General features: G+C 44.9%; 1 protein-coding gene across 1 annotated transcript in view; it reads right to left on the bottom strand.

Annotated features, from left to right (window-relative positions):
- Positions 1-5,727, bottom strand: part of LOC143277137 (sphingosine-1-phosphate lyase-like) — a 34,997-nt gene extending 29,270 nt beyond the window's left edge. Inside the window, exons 1-4 of the mRNA XM_076581878.1 lie at positions 5,329-5,727; positions 3,222-3,368; positions 1,843-1,945; positions 888-1,053 (exon numbers count right to left, since the gene is read on the bottom strand). Coding sequence (XP_076437993.1) covers positions 888-1,053; positions 1,843-1,945; positions 3,222-3,368; positions 5,329-5,584 — 672 coding nt within the window. The 5' untranslated portion in view covers positions 5,585-5,727. The remainder of the gene's footprint in view (positions 1-887; positions 1,054-1,842; positions 1,946-3,221; positions 3,369-5,328) is intronic.
- Positions 5,728-21,360: the final 15,633 nt, after the last annotated feature.

Genomic DNA, 21,360 nt, shown 5'->3' with positions numbered 1-21,360 from the left:
CCTGTCCTCGGTCGGAGACCAAGCTCTAAGCGATCTTCTAGGACCCATAGGTGAGAGCTGGGTGCCGGTGGGCACCAACAGAGGACGAACCACTCCCGGAAGAGCGTGACAAGCCCCCCCCCCCCCCCCTCTAGAGGTATTACCCCTCCCGTGCACCCCCAACAGAGAGACGGACAGTAGACAGAGCAAGAAAAAAAGAGAGAGAGAGAGAGAGAGAGAGAGAGAGAGAGAGAGAGAGAGCGGAGAGAGAGAGAGAGAGAGAGCGGAGAGAGAGAGAGAGCGGAGAGAGAGAGATAGCGGAGAGAGAGAGAGCAAGCGGAGAGAGAGATAGCGGAGAGAGAGAGAGCGGAGAGAGAGAGAGATAGCGGAGAGAGAGACAGAGAGAGAGAGAGAGATCTACACAAACACACTATATTTTGCATGACATGCCAGCTGCCTACATGGGTACAGCCGGCCGACAGCTGCCGGCATTGGGCGCTCATCATTCGTTTCCCGGTTATGACATACAGTCAGATTTCAGTCAGACACACACACAGACACACACACACGCACACTGACACACACACACACACGCACATGCACACACACACTCTCTCTCTCTCTCTCTCTGTATATATATATATAGAGAGAGAGGCACACACACACACACACGCACACTTACACACACACACACACACACACACACACACACACACACGCACGCATACAGAGAGAAACAGGGGAGAGATGGGGAAGAAACATACCTTTACAGAGAAAGACAGAGGGATGGAGAGGGATGGAGAAAAATCCACATATCCAGAGTGAGAAAGAGAGAGAGGCAGACAGAGAGACAGACATGGACAAAGAGACAAATCGAATTCACCCCCCCCCCCCCCCCCTTCACGCACAATTTCAGGCTGCTTGATATGAGGGTAGAGTTGTCTGGCCCTGTCTCGGTACGCCTTCACCGCCATCAGGACGCTCTCTGTCCCACCGGAAGTCATGAAGCCCACCGTGTCGTCATTTCCGTTCAACATGGCCGCCGTCATGCTGATCACTTCCGTTTCCATTTGTCTGAGGGGCAGACGTCAGAAGGGCGGGAGGGGGAGGGGGAGTCGGTTGTTACATGCACGTTTTAGTTAGTTAGGTAGATAATTAGTTAGTTCGTTGGTTACTTTAATGTTTATTCATCTATTTCTTCTTTTTCTCCTTGATTCGTTCCTTCTCTGTTTTGTTTGTCAGTCTGTCTGCTCAACCCCTACACGTTCGCCCCCACCCATCTCTCTCTCTCTCTCTCTCTCCCTCCCCCACCTACAACTCTCTCTTTCTCACCCTCCGTCTCTCTGTCTCTGTCTCTGTCTTCTCTTCTCTTCTCTCCCCAAACTTCCTGTAGTCTATCTCCCTTTCCCTCCTTCCGCCCTCCCCCGCCAACAATCCAACCACACCTCAGTAACCTATCGCTGCAGCCACGCCCTCCGCGCACACACACACACACACACACACACACACACACGCAGACACAGACACACACACACACACGTCTACACACACACACGCACACACACAAGCACGTGCACACACACACACACACACAGAGTCACACACACACACACACACAGAGTCACACACACACACACACACACACACAGTCACACACACACACACACATACACGCACGCACACACGCACACACACACAGAGTGACACACACAGTGACACACACACACACATAGTGACACACACACACACACACACACACACACACACACACACACACACACACACACACAGTCACTCACACACACACACACACACACACACACACACACACACACACACACACAGAGCTCCAGCCCCTCTGACCTCAGACATGGGTAAATCATGGGATTCAGGGCGTTCTCGTGCAGGAAGGCCAGCTGGAACTCCCTCACGATCTTCTCGTGGTCCTCAGAGTGACCCAGCTTCTCTGGACAGGGACAGGGACAGGGAGAGGGAAAGAAAAGAAAGGAAATAGAATAATAAGATACAAATAAGGAAAACAGGATGGCAAAGATATCACGAGCTCATTTCTTGTTTACTTTCGGTTTGTTTGTTTTTTCACATCCCCCAACACCACTACACACACACACACACACACACACACACACCCTCACCCACACACACCACATACCTGTGAACATATCAAAGACGTCTTTCTGCAGCTCAAACTGGTCATCGGTCAAAATGCGCACCCCCCCCCCCTTCTTCCCCCCCTCCCCATGTCAACACACACACACGCGCGCGCACACACACACACATCCCCAAAACCCACTATACTCAAACACACACACGCACGCACGCACACTCACTCACACACACACACACACACACACACACACACACACACACACACACATCCTTCCCCCTCACCCACACCCACACACCTACACCTACCTGTGAACATATCAAAGTGGTCATCGGTCAAAATGCGGACCCCACCCCCAACCCTCCCTCCCCATGTCAACACACACACGCGCACGCACAAACACACACACACATCCCCAAAACCCACTGCACACACACACACACACACACACACGCACGCGCGCACACACACACACACACATCCCCAAAACCCACTACACACACACATACACACACACACACACACACACACACACACACACACACACACATTCTCCCTCCCCCCGCCCACTCACCTACCTGTGAACATGTCAAAGACGTCTTTCTACAGCTCAAAGTGGTCATCGGTCAAAATGCGCCCCCCAAACCCCCACCTCCCCTCCCCATGTCAACACACATACACGCACGCACATACATCCCCCAAACCCACTACACACACACACACACATTCTCCCCCTCCTCTCACCCCCCATACCCCCCCTCCCACACACACACACCTACCTGTGAACATGTCAAAGACGTCTTTCTACAGCTCAAAGTGGTCATCGGTCAAAATGCACACACATCCCCAAAACCCACTACACACACACACACATCCTACCCCCGTCCACTCACCTCCACACACACCTACCTGTAAACATGTCAAAGACGTCTTTCTACAGCTCAAAGTGGTCATCGGTCAAAATGCGGACCCTCCACCTTCTCCTCCCCATATCAACACACACGCACGCACATACATCCCCCAAACCCACTACACACACACACACACACACACACACGCATTCTCCCCCTCCCCTCACCCCCCACCCCCACCCCCCCACCCACACACACACCCCTACCTGTGAACATGTCAAAGACGTCTTTCTGCAGCTCAAAGTGGTCATCGGTCAGGGTGTAGGCATAGGCGAACACCTGGCCTTTCTCGTGGTCCACCTCCCTCTCCTTCATCCCCTTCAGCTTGGCACGCAGCTCCTCGTGCGGGAGACCTGCCGTGATGATGGTGGTGGTGGTGGTGGTGGTGGAGATGTGGTGGTGGTGGTTGTGTGGTGGTGATGGTTGTGGTGGTGGTGGTGATGGTGGTGGTGGAGATGGTGGTGGTGGTGGTGGTGGTGTGGTGGTGGTGGTTGTGGTGGTTGTGGTGGTAGTGGTGGTGATGGTGGTGATGGTGATGGTTGTGGTGGTGGTTGTGGTGGTAGTGGTGGTGATGGTGGTGGTGATGGTGGTGGTGGTGGTGGTGGAGATGGTGGTGGTGGTGGTGATGGTGGTGGTGATGGTGGTGGTGATGGTGGTTGTTGTGGTGGTGGTGGTGGTGGTTGTGGTGGTGGTTGTGGTTGTTGTGGTGGTGATGATGGTGGTTGTTGTGGTGGTGGTGGTGATGGTGGTGGTGATGGTTGTGGTTGTGGTGGTTGTGTGGTGGTGGTGGTGGTGGTGGTGATGGAGGTGGTTGTGGTGGTGATGGTGGTGGTGATGGTTGTGGTTGTGGTGGTGGTGGTGGTGGTGGTGGTGATGATGGTTGTGGTTGTGGTGGTGGTGGTGGTGGTGGTGGTGATGGAGGTGGTTGTGGTGGTTGTGTGGTGGTGGGGGTGATGGTTGTTGTGGTGGTGATGGTGGTGGTTGTGGTAGTAGTGGTTGTGGTGGTGGTGGTGGTGATGGTGTTGGTGGTGATGGTGGTGGTGTTGGTGATGGTGGTTGTGGTGGTGGTGATTGTGATGGTGGTGGTTGTGGTGGTTGTGTGGTGGTGGTGGTGGTGGCTGTGGTGGTGATGGTGGTGGTGTTGGTGATGGTGGTTGTGGTGGTGGTGTTGTGATGGTGGTGGTTGTGGTGGTTGTGTGGTGGTGGTGGTGGTGATGGTGGTGGTGGTGATGGTTGTGGTTGTGGTGGTTGTGTGGTGGTTGTGGTGGTGATGGTGGTGGTGGTGGTGATGGTGGTGGTTGTGGTGGTGGTGGTGGTGGTTGTGATGGTGGTGGTTGTGGTGGTTGTGTGGTGGTGGTGGTGGTGGTGATAGTGGTGGTTATGGTTGTGGTGGTGATAGTGGTGGTTATGGTTGTGGTGGTGATGGTAGTGGTTGTGATGGTGGTGGTTGTGGTGGTGATGGTGATGGTGGTGGTGGTGGTTGGTTGTGGTGGTGGTGGTGGTGATGGTGGTAGTGATCGTGGTTGGTTGTGGTGGTTGTGGTGGTGGTGATGATGATGATACTACCACTCCAACCACCGCCACTACTTCCACCACAGTCACCACTACGACTTCTGCTGCAGCTGCAGCAAGTACTCTCAGTTACCACCACTGGTACGACTACTAATATTACTGCTACTACTACTGTTAGTAATAATGACGATGTTAATAATAGTCATGATGATAATAACCACAATGATATTCATCATAATCACAAGAAGAAGAATGACAATAATAATAACAATAACAACAACAACAACAACAACAACAATAATAATAATAATAATAATAATAAGAAGAAGAAGAAGAAGAAGAAGAAGAAGAAGAAATTTACTAACAGGGCGGTGGAAAGACTTCGCATCAATCAAACATCCTTCCGGATTAGACTGTAATTTAAATGGAGTGACCGTCACATTTAGAGAAAGACAGAGACAGAGACAGACAGACAGACAGGCAGACAGACAGATAACTAGTTATGATAATAATAATAATAATAATAATGACAAGATTAAGAAGAAGGAGAAGAATAACAATGACGAAGAAGATGATGATGATAACGATACTGATACCACCACCACCCACTACCGGCACTGCAACAACCACCACTACCGCAACTACCATTGCTGCTTGAAGAAGAAGAAGAACAACAACAACGACAAGGAAAGATCACCGTCACCCTCATCATCATCATCCTCAGTCACAATTATCACCAACCACCAACCTCCTTTTCCTCCCACAGGCACCAAAACCCACCACCACCACCCACAAACTCACCTTTCTTAGGAAGAGTGACGCGTGGCGGCTTGCCCCCGGCACCACCTCCCCCACCACTCCCTATGGGGCTCTGGCGGATGAAGGAGGATGCCTCGCTCTTTAGAAGGGAGGCAACCACGCTCCCCACCCCCGGTATGTTCTTCACACCCACCACCACCACCCTCAACAACTCCTCCCGTCCTCGGCTTAGGTACACGCCGACGAGAGACGCGACGACAAGGGCGAGGAAGAGGTGTTCGAGAAGGAGGAGAAACATGGTCGCTGTCTTCTGGGCTTTAACGTTTTAGAAGATAAATAATTGTTATTCGCCTCTCAGTTTGCGCAACCAGAAGCCAGCTATATCATTTTCATGTCCCCCGCGACTAGCCGGTGGGTCTCCACGTTTGTTCGAACTGGGAACGAATGTTAAGTGGGTGCTGTGTGTATAGTAGACTAAAGTCCAAAAAGGAGTTTCGTTTTATTTGAAAGGCCACACGCCTGTTTTGCACATCGCTAACGCAACAATCGGTGTACGTACAGATTCAGATCCCACAAAAAAAGGACGGTTGCCAATAGGTTGTTAAGGTATACCCTAACAAGATGATAATCAATGTTGAGAATTTTATCGAAAAATGTCACCATGCACAACCAACGTGACCTCACGAACATCATGGCTACTGCGTCGTTAAAATCTTTAATGATAATTTATTATTGTTTATCTTTCTAAGTTGTCAAATCTGGGGCGATTGGAAACTAACTAATAAACAAGAACTGGAACTTTTGCACCTCCACGGAACACCCTTCAAACCTTTCAAACCAGTGCTGTTACAAGCGAGTCTTACGGGTGCAAACTTTAGATTTATTGCTCATTGCATAGAAATCTATAATATGTGAGCGTTCTGAGACACAAAATGCTCTGTTAATTAAAGGTCTCGTCTCTGTATGCATATCCCGTTAAAATTCCGGGACCTGTTTAAACGATTTTTTGATGCTTTTTTTGCAATGCATGTGTTTGAAAAATGACAATATCTTCGCAGGATGGCAATACACAAGTTTGTAAACCGAGTCTGTATCAACATTGTTATAAAACAGCTCATGAAGACAGTTAAAAATCACTGAAAATGGTATGAGTCTAGTCATGGTAATATCGCTTCAACTATGCATGAAAATTTCAAGTGCTATTAATCTAAATTTAGCTACCTGAATTTAGGACACTAAGTATCCGCCATAGAACAGCCACTTTTCCATTTGTCAGCACACTCTTTTCAAACTTCAGCACAATGGTGACTTTAAAAAAAACCCTCATTATCATAATTATCATAATCATTATTTTTGTAACTGGTCAGTTATAGTTAGTTGACGTCACTCAAAAATCTATGAGAAAAACAAAAACAAAACAAACAAACAAAAAAACAACAACAAAACAAACAAACAAAAAACCCCACTAAAAACGGATCTCCCATCTCGTCTCGCTCACTCAACACAGCTGACGTCTGCTTCTAAGACCGCAACGTATAACTTAGATCTGACAGTTTCGCGCCAGGCAGGGACGCAGCTCTCATATCACCGACTGTGAAGAGACTTAAACTGAAAAAAATATCAATTTATTTGAATTAGAAATAAAAATGAACAATATAAAATGAATAAGATAAATAGATAAATGATAAACGTAATAACTTCAATAACAAACAAACAAAACAAAAAACCTACTGGCAACGATAGATTTGTACTGGGAAAAAAATCTGAACAATATATATATATTTTTTTTTTTTAATTGAAAAAAATGATTTTAACAATCTAAAAAACATTCCCCTATTACTCATCGCAATATCTTATTGCGCATGTCACTAACTGTTGTGCACCTTAAAGTATGCATGAACAAAATCATCGGGAGGTGGTGGGGGTGGGTGGGGGGAGAAAGCACTTTTCGGGCACAGAAACAACGGTTTTTAGTGACTCAAGACATCACCCCCTCGCGTTGGCATTGGGCGTGTGAGGCCTTCAGTGCGCTGATACCCAATCTCGAAGGTCAAGGTGTAGAAAAAAACACAAAAAAACGAGGTCATGTAGTGTTCGAGTGGGGTGGGTTGTTTTGAGACGGTTGGTGTGTGGTGTGTTTGAGTGAAGGAAGGAATTTTGATCAATGTTCACACTTATCGTTCAGTTCAGTTCAGTTGCCCAAGGAGGAGTCCTTGCGTTTGGACAAATCCATATACGCTACACCACATCTGCTTAAAAAAAAAAATTATTAAATGCCAGCAATAGAGAGACAGAGACAGACAGATGAACAGACAGAAAGGGGAACGGGATAAAGAAGATGAATTATAATTTCGAATGACCGTGTAGAACAAACTCAGTGCATCTGTACCCTGCCCGGGAGGTGAAACTAGGATATGACGTAATTGTGATTGTCAGTTTACGTCAGCGCAGCATACTGAGACTCTCGTGTAATACTAATAGCAGACTGCGGAGTAAGTGTGTTGATTAGGCCTGCGTGTTAACCGGCTTTTATTTTAAAACAAGAACACACACACACACACACACACACACACACACACACACACACACACACACACTTTATTGCTATGAGACAACACAAGAGCAAGTACTTCCTTCTTCCTCCTCCTCCCCCCCCCTCCCCACCGCCCGTCCCACCCCCCCTCCAACCTCGCTACACATAAAATACACACACACACACACGCACACACACTGGCACACACACACACACACACACACACACACACACACACTGGCACACACATACGCACACACACTGGCACACACACACACACACACACTGGCACACACACACACACACACACACACACACACTGGCACACGCACACACACTGGCACACACACATACACACACACACACACTGGCACACACACACACACACACACACACACACACACACACACACACTGGCACACGCACACACACTGGCACACACACATACACACACACACACTGGCACACACACACACACACACACACACTGGCACACGCACACACACTGGCACAAACACACACACAGACACACACACTGGCACACACACACACACACACGCACGCGCACACACACACACACACACACACACTGGCATACACACACACACACCCACACCCACACTGGCACACACACACACACACACACACTGGCACACACACACACACACACACACACACACACACACTGGCACACACACACACACACACACACACACAACACACACACACACACACACACACACACACTGGCACACACACACACACACACACACACACACACACCACACACACACACACACACACACACACACACACACTGGCACACACACACACACACACACACACACACACACCACACACACACACACACACACGTGCAAGCGCGCAGGTCAGAGAGAGACAGAGATACACACAGAGACAGCGAGAGAGAGACAGAGAATTTCCAGGATGTTCTATAATTCGTCATTATGATATGAAGCAAACATGTGCCTCCTGTAAATAGCATTCTTCGCCAGTTACTGAACCAATGGTGGGTACGATGATTTATTCAAGCACAAAGTTTGTGAGCAAACCTCACAGTGAGTGCATGGTGAACTTTTGTGCCTAATGATAATCGTATCATCAGGATATATACTATGTTGATAACAAGAATTGTTATCCAGCTTTGCCCGGTTGTAATCTCCATGCGGTTACGCTTTATATAAGCGTGTAATGACCTTGAACTTTATCAAAGTTGATTTCTGCGACGCCTTTCTACAACAACTTGGTACATCAACAAACTGTCTTTTTTTTTTCTCCCACAAAATTTCTCTTCATATATTTTGTTTTTAATGTAGCCCACGTGTTAAATACAACAGACGCATTATTATCATTATTATTTTTTTTCTTTCTAGAATGCAGTGTTTTCAGTGACGAACCAGTAATTAATCATGACGAATTTGTGGTTAATGTGTTCCTTATTTTGTAATATTGTTTAGAAATGCACATTCCACATCGTTTCTTTTGTTTTTGCTTGGTAAATCGAGTCTCTGTGTTTTATCATTATTTCTATGATATACTTTACTCTTTGGCCATTTTAGTTCAACCTTTGTCATGCTCTTTTGTGAAGGACTCGACTGCGGACTGAGAGACTGTATGGTTTGAGCGACGAATCTTTGGATGCACAAATAAATTCCAATCGAAATTATATTATTGTCTTGTGTTGCGTTGCATTACTTTTCATTGTTTTGTATTTGCATTGAATTGCATTATATTGTATTGTTTTGCATTGTATCATAATGCATAACACTGCATTGTATTGTTTTGCATTGTATTGCATCATAATGCGTTGCATTGTATTGTATTGCACTATATTTTGGACGCCTGCAGCTTCCATTCTTGGACTGTGGAGCCATTTGCTCTCTTCTGAGAAATCACTTCGCACTCCAATGGAATACCAGAAAGTGTATTGTTCTGACTGTATTGCATTGTATTGTACTGTATTGTATTTTGTATTATCATATTGCATTGCATTGTACTGTGTTGTATTTCGTATTACCATATTGTACTGTACTGTATTGTATTGAGTATTATCGTATTGTATTGTATTGTACTGTATTGTATTTAGCATCATCATATTGTATTGTACTGCATTTAGTATTATCGTATTGTATTGTATTGTACTGTATTGTATTTAGCATCATCATATTGTATTGTGTTGTATTTAGTATTATCATAAAAAAAATATTGTATTGTATTGCACTGTATTGTGTTGTATTTAGTATCATCACATTGTATTGTGCTGTATTTAGTATTACCATATTGTATTGTATTGTATTGTATTTATTATTATTATATTGTATTGTACTGTATTGTATTCAGTATTATCATATTGTATTGTATTATACTGCATTGTATTCAGTATTATCATATTGTATTGTATTATACTGCATTGTATTTAGTATTATCATATTGTATTTAATTGTATTGAGTATTATCACATTGTATTGTATTGCACTGTATTGTTTATTTTAAAAATCATTATCCCTATCCTGGCTGGGGAAGCATCGGACTATGCACAACAGAGGGTGTTTGCATCGCTCAGTTGGTTGAGCGCGCGCCAAGCTTTGCTTGTTCAAATCCCGGGTTACCGGTACAAAATAACACTCTTCTCTCTCTCTCTCTTTTTTTTCTTTTCTTTTTTTCTTGTTGCCTGTTGTCATTAGAAAGTGATTAAGACTTGTACGCGTTCATTTTAAGCACACACACGGATACAGAGAGAGAAAGAGAGAGAGAGAGAGAGAGAGAGAGAGAGAGAATATGAATGAAATCTACCTGAGAGAGAGCGTGTGTGTTACTTAAGTGTGCGCGTGCATGTAAACACTTCTTACGCGTGCGAGCTTTCACGCGCGCAAACGTGTGTATCTTTACTGTGCACGCACATACGCACGCAGGCATGCACAAGCACACACACACACACACACACCCTGTGGGTTCCACACAAGTCTCCTCAACTGAAACATCAGACCCACCACAACACAACAAACTCCATGGAATAATCAAAAGAACTTGTTTTATTTATTGCGTCATTATTTCAGCCACGGATCCTTTATTTTGTTGTGTGAGGACGGAAGCTATGTATCTACATTGTGCATAACACTTTTTTCCCCCCAACTCCTATGGGTCTGTAGTGTCAGGGAAATAGATGGGAGGGTTAGGGGGGTGGGGGGGGGAAGAGGAGGGATGGGCAAGGGAGGGGGGGGGAGAGACTGGGCGAGAGTGAGTGAGTGAGAGACAGACAGACAGATATGGGAGACAGATGGATAAGATGGGCAGGGGAGGGTAGGAGGGGGGGGGGGAGAGACTGGGCGAGAGTGAGTGAGTGAGAGACAGACAGACAGATATGGGAGACAGATGGATAAAGAGGGAGAGAGAGACAGAGAGAGACAGAGAGAGAGATGGAGAGAGAGAGAGAGACAGACAGATACAGAGATGGGACTGAATGAGATTGGGAAGGGCAGGGGGTGAAAAAAGGGGTTGGAAGAAAAAAGAGAATGGGAAGAGATAGACTGAGATGGAAGAGAGAGAGAGAGAGAGAGAGAGGGGGGTGGTGGTGGTGGAAGGAAAGACAGAGAAAGAGATAGGGTTGAATGAGAGAGGGAAGGGCAGGGGGGGAAGGGTTGGAAGAAGGAAAAGACAACGGGAAGAAAGGGGATGAGATGGAAGAGAGGGGGGGGGAGGAAGACAGAGAAAGACATAGATGGGGTTGAATGAGAGAGGGAAGGGCAGGGGGGGGGGGAGGGTTGGAAGAAGGAAAAGACAATGGGAAGAAAGGGGCTGAGATGGAAGAGAGAGAGAGAGGGGGGGGGGGAAGGAAAGAGACAGAGACAGAGATGGGGTTGAATGAGAGAGGGAAGGGCAGGGGGGGGGGGAGGGTTGGAAGGAAAAGACAATGGGAAGAAAGGGGCTGAGATGGAAGAGAGAGGGGGGGGGGGGAAGGAAAGACAGAGAAAGACATAGATGGGGTTGAATGAGAGAGGGAAGGGCAGGGGAGGGGGGAAAGGGTTGGAAGAAGGAAAAGACAATGGGAAGAAAGGGGCTGAGATGTAAGAGAGAGGGGGGGGGGGGAGGAAAGAGACAGAGACAGAGATGGGGTTGAATGAGAGAGGGAAGGGCAAGGGGAAAGGAACTGGAAGAAAAAGCGAAAGGGAAGAGAGAGAGAGAGACTGAGGTGGAAGAGAGAGGGGAAGGACGGAGAGAGAGAGAGAGACAGAGACAGAGAGAAAAAAAAGGGAGAAGGATAAAGAGAAGGGAGAAGAGGGGAGGGAGAAAGAGATATAGGAGAAATGGGAGAAAGAGAGAGAGAGAGAGAGAGAGGGGGGGGGGAGAGAAGGAAGAGAGACAGACATACACAGAGACAGGGGTAGAGACAGAGAGAGATGTCAGGGTGAGGAGAGGAGAGGAAGAGGAAGACAGAGAGAGAGAGAGAGAAAGCAAGACAGAGTGTGAGAGAAAGCAAGACAGAGTGAGAGAGAGAGAGGAAGACAGAGAGAGAGAGAGGAAGACAGAGAGAGAGAGAGAGGAAGACAGAGAGAGAGAGAGAGGAAGACAGAGAGAGAGAGAGAGGAAGACAGAGTGAGAGAGAGAAAGCAAGACAGAGAGAAAGAGGAAGACAAGAGAGATGCCAGGGTTAGGAACAATCGATGAAAGAATGACTGACTGACTGAATGCAGAAAGAAGAGCGGAATTGCAAGAGGGTGAGAAGAAAAAGAACAAGAGAGAGAGAAGGGAGGGCGCGGGGTGGTAGGGGGTTGAGGTGGGAGAGAAGAGGATGGGAGGAGGAAGAGGAAGAAGAGGAAGAAGAGGAGGAGTGAAGAATAATACAAAACCTACCACAAAACACCAGTGTCAAACCAACACCAACCCTCAAAATGCAACCAGCAACAGCAAGTAACGCTTTTTTCCACGGGACCCCACCCAACTCCCCAAGCAATGCAACAATCCCTCACCCCCTTCTCGTCACCCCCCCCCCAACCCCCCTCCTTCCCCCCCTTTCCTGTCCACCCTGTCACTGGTGACCTTCATATGCACACACCCACCCGCCTCACCCTACACGCAAAACACACACACACACACACACGGCTTGCAAGAATGGTTAGGTTCTCTGGAATAGTCGTCAACAATCTGTTATGGGCAAGACACACACAAATCGGAATTGATTATGAAACGTTGTTTTTGTTTTGTATTGCTTTTTCCCCCCACAATAATTGGAATATATAACATTATCCCTATTACGCTGTACACACACAAAAAAAATAACGCATCAAGTACAGAAAACGGGACAGACCAAGCCTTAGACTCTGTCTTCGGAGCTTTTCCAGACAAAGGTTGGCAATGGCATGGTTGGACATTTTGTGGCAATGGTTGGAAATTTGGAAAAAAAATAGTTGGAGAATTTTTAATTAGTCATTGTCAACATCTGTAACGTCTACGACATCAACCGAAACACCTGATAGCAAATTTGACAAACCTCTGAATCAAAAACAACTCAAAGCAGTAACTCTTTTTGATTCAGAAATAAACATCTTAATCGGATATACTTTAAAAAATATAAGAAAATTGTAAAAATCTTGATCAAAGAACAAAAATGTTAATAGTTCAGGTAAAAATTTTCACTCTTGACAGAGACGTATTAACATATTAGTTGGTTACTCACGGATTACACACATTTATAAATGAATTCTGATCAGTACAAATCAGAGGTTGTAAATCTTTAAGTCAACAATTACTTCGTACAGACACTCTTGTTACAGATTACAACCATCCAGGTTAGTATTCCGTGTCTTCTCCATTTGACACAAAAAAAACATGATGAACAGTTCAATGACTAAAGCTTTCACCACGAATTCACGGTCCCATTTGATTCCCAATCACCAAATTCAACAAAGACATCAGAGCATAAATTTTCAGCATTATTAACCTGGGATATGGATAATACATGCATAGATGTACATACATGTACACAGTGATAAAAACATACGTGATACACACACACACACACACAAACATGAAAAGAACACACACGCCTATATGTGAACTACTGAACACACACACACACAAAGAACACACACATGCCTATCTGTGAATTACGGAATAAATACTGTAACCACTGCAAACGCCTATTTATTCACTGCTGTTCAGACGACCTAAGAAGGCTGAAAACACGTTAAACACACACACACACACACACACACACACACACACAAAACACCCTAAAACCAAACACAAAACCAAAAGCACAAAATTCCCTTGAACAGGAAAACAACATCACTTAAAACTGGAAACACATCAAAACCGAACACTACATATCAAAAGCAACACAGAATTCTGAACATTTGGGGGGGAAGGGGGTGGGGGGTGGGTGTGCATGGAGGAGGGGTGGGGGTGGGGGGTGGGGGGGCAAACACCATCTTCAACATCTTAACTCCAGAAAAAGAACCTCCAAATACTGGTCATCAACACTGAGATCAAGCAAAGAAGAAGAAGAAGAAGAAGACGCTGTCCTCAGAATGCCACCAGAAGCACTTCCAGCTGTACCCCTTCATCCCTTCACTGGATCAGGGACACCAGATGGAAAAAGAGCACGACGAAGACCGCGGGAGACTTGGCGCAGAACGGCTGAAAAGGAACTGAAGGAGAATGGCTATACCTGGGGGTAGGGGGGGTGTGCGGGGGTGGGGGTGGGGGTGGGGGGTTAGGGGGGAAGCTAGCTAACACAGCACAAGACAGGAGAATGGCTATACCTGGGGGAGTGGGGTGGGGGGGGGGAAGCTAGGTGACACAGCACAAGACAGGAGAATGGCTATACCTGGGGGTGGGGGGGGGGAGGGGGGGAGCTAGCTGACACAGCACAAGACAGGAGAATGGCTATACCTGGGGGAGTGGGGTGGGGGGGGGGGGGAAGCTAGGTGACACAGCACAAGACAGGAGAATGGCTATACCTGGGGGAGTGGGGGGGGGGGGGGAAGCTAGGTGACACAGCACAAGACAGGAGAATGGCTATACCTGGGGGAGTGGGGTGGGGGGGGGGGGGAAGCTAGGTGACACAGCACAAGACAGGAGAATGGCTATACCTGGGAGGGGGGGGGGAGCTAGCTGACACAGCACAAGACAGGAGAATGGCTATACCTGGGGGAGTGGGGTGGGGGGGGGGGGGAAGCTAGGTGACACAGCACAAGACAGGAGAATGGCTATACCTGGGGGTGGGGGGGGGAGGGGGGGAGCTAGCTGACACAGCACAAGACAGGAGAATGGCTATACCTGGGGGAGTGGGGTGGGGGGGGGAAGCTAGGTGACACAGCACAAGACAGGAGAATGGCTATACCTGGGGGAGTGGGGTGGGGGGGGGGGAAGCTAGCTGACACAGCACAAGACAGGAGAATGGCTATACCTGGGGGGGAGAGCTAGTTGACACAGCTCCAGACAGGAGAATGGCTATACCTGGGGGGGAGAGCTAGTTGACACAGCTCCAGACAGGCAGCAGTGGAGACTTCTGGTGGTGGCCTTGTGTGCCACAGGGCAGAGAGAGGATTAAGAAAATCTTATACACATGAACATCTGACAAAAAAGAAAAAGAAGACACAATGAACACATAATGCGTAATCAATGTCACGGGGTAGCTACACAATGGAGACCAGATACCAGTTGCATTGCTCGGTTCTAACTTTTTGACAGTTACACGTGACTAAATGCCTACGCTGACCGTACTACGCCATTGGTCAGTTCCATACTACACACAGTTAGTAGCGGATTAGTCTCTTCCGTCCAGGACACTATTTTTTGTTTCTTTTTTGTTTTTGCGTTGTTTTTTTTTGTCTGTATACTAAAAGACGGCCTTGGTAATCCCTATAAAAGATACTAGTAACTACAATGATGACTTTTGTTGTAGACGACGAAACATGAAAAATATAACACTACTAGTTTGAGAGTAATTACAGTACAATGACTTTTACTATGATTGTTTCTATGTAGAAAAAAAAAAAACCCACCTCAAAGAAGACGGAGGAGAGTGACTGGGAGATAAGGAAGTAAGGCCTTTCATCCATTCTGGGGTACAGGCCGTTAACAAGAGACCTCTTGTACCCTATCCTTGTACTGCCCCTATATTTGCATTTGTATTTTTATTTCTCTTTTTTGTCACAACAGATTTCTCTGTGTGAAATTCGGGCTGCTCTCCCACAGGGAGAGCACGTCACTACACTGACAGCGCCACCCGTGTGCGGCATGCACTTTGCGCACGTGAAAGAACCCATGGCAACAAAAGGGTTGTTCCTGGTAAAAGTATGTAGAAAAATCCACTTTGACAGGAAAAACAAATAAAACTGCATGCAGGTAAAAAAAAAAAAAAAAGAAAAAAAAAAGGGGTGGCGCTGTAGTGTAGCGACGCGCTCTCCCTGGGGAGAGCAGCCTAAATACAAATACAGGCAGGGGCGTGTCGTCAGTGAATGTCACTACTTCCCTCCCTTCTTTGCTCACAGAATCACTCTCTCCAAGTTCAGCTAGAATTCTTTTTGCTATCATTAAACTACAATCTTCCGTGACTATTTCGTTTACTTTGCGTGACATAAAAAAATAAAATAAAATAAAATAAACCGGAAAAAAAGGAGGATACTGACCAAGCCATTTCTGTAATACGATGCATGAGTATTTTGATATGGAATATTCCTGCTCCAGTTTTAACTCACTCAGCACAGCCAGTCCTCTCTTCTCCTCTACACAGACCCCTCGGATGTCCAGTGGGTGTCTGAATGACCCAACCTTTAGCTTCTGTCATCAGAATTGTGGTATTCTTTGTCAACATTCACCTCTTCAGTATAAGAGCCTTCCGCTTGCAATATTTTGATGGTGGTAATTGGTATATACACACACATACACACACAGAGAAAATGTACGTGTTGGTACAAAATACACGCATACAACTGTACACACATGCAATAAAAACAAACAATATCGAAAATCTGTCAATACCTTCACATACCACTTCAGCTAAACAATAACGGTGCTCAGTCAATCCAGGACTGTCTTTCCAAATAACATCTACAGGGGAAACACCAGCAGTTTTTAAGAAACTAAGAAATATAGTAAAACATACAGAACATAAAAAAAAATATATATAACAATAATCCGCTGTCTGCTATAAAATCTGTGCAGCTAAAATCTCTAACAAAAAACAAAAAAACAACAAAAGACAATCAATCTAAGGCACATTGATGCAATACAACTTCTGAAAAAAGAAAAAAAAAAAGAAAGAAAAAAAAAGTATAGTAAACCTCAGCAAAAAAAATTAATGTTTCAACATCAACAGTTCTTTTAAATATCACAAACCTTCATCCGATTTAAAATACTTCTTCTTCAACAAAGAGGTTAGGAAATAATAGTACAGCATTTATGTCCCTTGTTCTCAAGACTAGGCCCAACACTTGGCTTATATCACAGATTGACATAAGTTTACATTTGAGCCAACAGCAAAGTGAGAGCTGTATTATCAATGGTTTCTCCAGTCAATGGGAAACCATTTACAGCTTAGTCTTTTGTGAAGGGCTATGACTCTCAAACTAGGAGGCAAAATTGCACTGGCTCTTAGTGCTGCAGCCTTGTGGGCTTAGTTGGCCTTTGGGAACCATCCCAACGCTGACTGTCCTAAAACCCTCTTGGCCGAGAGAGTGGGGATGTACTTGGGCAAGACGCTCTCCACTATAATCAAATTCTAGCTCAAATAGTCCGAACAGCAGTTGCCTCCTCTGATGTTCTGATGGTCATAGTTGGACACGACTGACTATTATATATATATATCTGAAGTCTTAAACAGAAGCATCTTCCATGTTTGTGTGTCAAGTTGTCAAAGCGTACGGCCTGACCCATATACGTTATACCACATCTACTCTCGAGAGAAATTTAAAAAAAAAAAAAATCAACCATATCTCTGACCAATGCACAGACCCAACACTTCCCAATAAACATGGAGATTGTGTGTGAATGACTGGTGCGAAAGCGCTTTGATTTGTCTCTGCACAAGATTCAGCGCTATATAAATACCATTATTATTATTATTAGATTAACAAATCACGAAATATCACTTTAGAGTGGAAAGAGTAAAACTGAATACCGAAGTGACAAACACTTCTTCTTCTCGTCATAAATCACAAACACATAAGTTAAAAGAAAAATATATCAATAAAATAGATCTTATTCTAAACTATCAAAAGCATAAAAACAAGCACCATAAAATAAAAATAAAAATTCTTCATCAAATTTTGATTAATAAGCCACAAAATGTATGCATTATAAAATCATGACTAGCAGCGTAGGTATATATATATATATATATATATATCACTGATTTTTTTCAATCTCAGTGAGCCAAACCGAAGACGATTGTCATTTGAAATGTGTTTGCCTCTTTTCTCTCATTGTTTTTTTTCCTGTCCATTTTGGTTTAATTCAGCACCTCGAAAGTCAGAATTTAAAAAAAAATCTAAGTTAGCTGAAGATGAAAAAACAACAACAACAACAAGAAGTAATAAATGAACAAAGCAAAAAATGATACAAAAATCATCACACTGGCAAATACACATTGCAAAGATATGTAGTCAACCCAAGCAAGTGATCACACAATCACATCCATTTTTTTGTCTATTACTTTTCTCCCTCTACCCCATTTCTCTCTCTTGTGCATTCATGTGTGTGTGTGTGTGTGTGTGTGTGTGTGTGTGTGTGCGCGCGCATGCATGTATGTGTGTGTATGCATGCATGCATGTATGCATGCATGCATGTGTGTGTGTGTGTGTGTGTGTGTGTGTGTGTGTGAGTGCGCATATGCATGCATGTATAAGACATCAGCAGCACATTCAAGGCAAATTACAAGTCTAATATATAGACTTCGTTTAAATGCTTTTCGTACAAAATTTTCTAAAAATATAAAATGTATATGTGGTAAGCAAATAACTGTAAGCCATCTGCTCATTCATTGTCCGAGCATAAGAAAGTTAATTCCAAAAAGATGTAGTTTATGACTTTTCTTCCAATATTTCATTAGCCACTGAAAAGATTTTGAATGATTATTCATTGCCTCCAGTTGGTATCCTCCTTTGATGTATTATAATTAATGTTGTTATTTATATTTACATTGTTGTAGGTTAATACTTGTTGATATGCATATACATATTCTCCTTCCCATGACACCTCATTCAATACACACCACAACCTCTTTAGACTTTTTCTTATATTTTTCTTCTGATACATAACATGAACACTTTTCTACACTAATATTCACATGCACTCCCTTTCCTTTATCCACTACTTTCCTCCTTTCCGTCTAAAAACACTTATAGTGAATAGACGTTAAACTGAAGAAAATAAGACACGATGTTCACACTCAGTTGCAAGTTTGAATCATGAACACACGACACGACGTTAAACAGCGTTTTCGCTGCCCATCTTAACCTTTTATTGTCCCTCTGGTGGTGTTGGTGTAGCGTAGTGACAGGCACAACAGCCGAGTGGTTAAAGCATTGGATTTCCAATCCAAGGGACCAGGCTTCGAATCCTGCTCACGACGCCTGGTGTGTAAAGTTGAGATTTTTTTTTTTTTTTTTTTCCCCAATCTGCCAGGTCAACAGATGTACAGACCTGCAAGTGCCTGAACCCCCTCTGTGTGTAATACGCATACAAAAGATCAAATACGCGCACACACACACACACACACGCACACACACAGTAATTCCCCCCCACCCCCTCGATTTTTTTCCTTCCCTCGTCTAATATCACTTACAGTGAAAAGACGTTAAACTAAAGAACGAACACACACACACACACACACACACACACACACCACAAATCCCCCACAAAACAAAAACCAAATGCATACTGGCACACCAAATATCTCATAATGAAAACGAAAACAGTCGATGCCTGCACAACCTAGTGGCGTGGGTGGAGGGTGGATGGATGGGTGGGTGGGTGGGTGGGTGGGGATGCCTACAACCTGACAACAGCTGATGGGGTTGGTGGTGGCGGTGGCGGTGGTGGTTTGGGTGGTGGGGGGGGGGGGAGGCGGGTGGGAGAGGTTGTTAACTGGTTGTGATGAGGGTTGACAGAAACAGGAGAAAATTTCGGTAATGATTTATTTTTATCTATCACTGTTGCTTACAGCTCAGCAGACCACTCGTGGCCATATCAGAACAGAAAACACTTCCTGAAAACGGAGTATGGCTGCCTACATGGCAGGGTAAAACGGTCATACACCACATAAAAACCCACTCGTACACACGAGTGAACGTCAGGAGCTACAGCTCATAAACGTAAAAAAAAAATTAAAAAAAAAAAAAATTACTGCTGAACCTGTATAACCAAAAGAAAAAAAAACAACAACCCAACAACAAAGTACATTACACTCTGTGTAGCTTATTCAAGACTGAAAGGCTATGCCAGTCTTGAATTAAAGCTGACTTGTGTTTGCACATTTCTTCTGTCATTGCTGCTGTGTGCACACGTCAAATGATCAGTATAAGGCCAAGCCAGGTGCTTCCTTTTTTTGAGGAAGTGTCTACGTTTGTTCCAATGTACATTTCATCTACCTGTGTGCTAGCTGAATCGGAAGCATAACCAGCACTGACTTGGAAGTTGTGTTCCTTGTAAATGGAGAGAGAATTGCCGCTCTTTATTGTCGATTAATCATTATATTCTCCTGGTGCCAGTTACATTGCTCGGTTCTAACTTTTTGACAGTTACACGTGACTAAACGCCTACGCTGACCAAACTACACCAGTGGTCAGTTCTTCCATACTACACGCAGTTAGTAGCGGGTTACGACCATACAAGGCTCTTCCGTCCGAGCAATGCAGCTGGCTCCTGGCCTCACTGTTCCTTCATTTCAAGCACAGTCACTCTCATGGACATAAGAGGACATGCTTCTGATGCTGACCATTCCCGTAATTTTTTTTTCCCTCCACGGCATTATTTAAAAAAAAAAAAAAAAAAATTCAAAAGCAACACACTTGCCCATTGCACACAAACAGAACACAACATAAGTTTCAGTTTCGACTTTCTCAGGGAGATATCGCTGTGTTCGGACAAATCCATACATGCTGCACAACATCTGACAGGCAGCTGCCTGACCAGCAACACAACACAAGGCGCTGGTCAGGCTTGGAGTGCATGCCTTCATCTTTGCGTACCCATCAGAGCGGAGCTTTGCCAGAGGACAACACTTTTGTCGCCATGGGCTCTTTATCAGCGCACCAAGTGTGTGAGCTGCACATGGGTCCTTGGTTTATCGTCTCATCTGAATGACTAGATGCATCATCATCATCATCATCATCATCACCATCATCATCATCGAAATACAGAAAAAAAAAAATGTGTCAAATCCTGGGGGACAAAAAAAAAAAGACAAAAAAAGACCAACACTTGTAAAACTGGAGTACCAAGCTATACATACAACCTAGCTTTTGTCAAAGCCATATTATGTCACCCTGACAACATGTAACTGTATGATAAAAAAA

The sequence above is a fragment of the Babylonia areolata genome, chromosome 33 (genome assembly GCF_041734735.1).
Source record: "Babylonia areolata isolate BAREFJ2019XMU chromosome 33, ASM4173473v1, whole genome shotgun sequence".
Taxonomy (NCBI): Eukaryota; Metazoa; Mollusca; class Gastropoda; order Neogastropoda; family Buccinidae; genus Babylonia; species Babylonia areolata.
The sequence above is the reverse complement of the archived record's forward strand: the minus strand, read 5'-3'. Positions and strand labels throughout refer to the sequence as shown.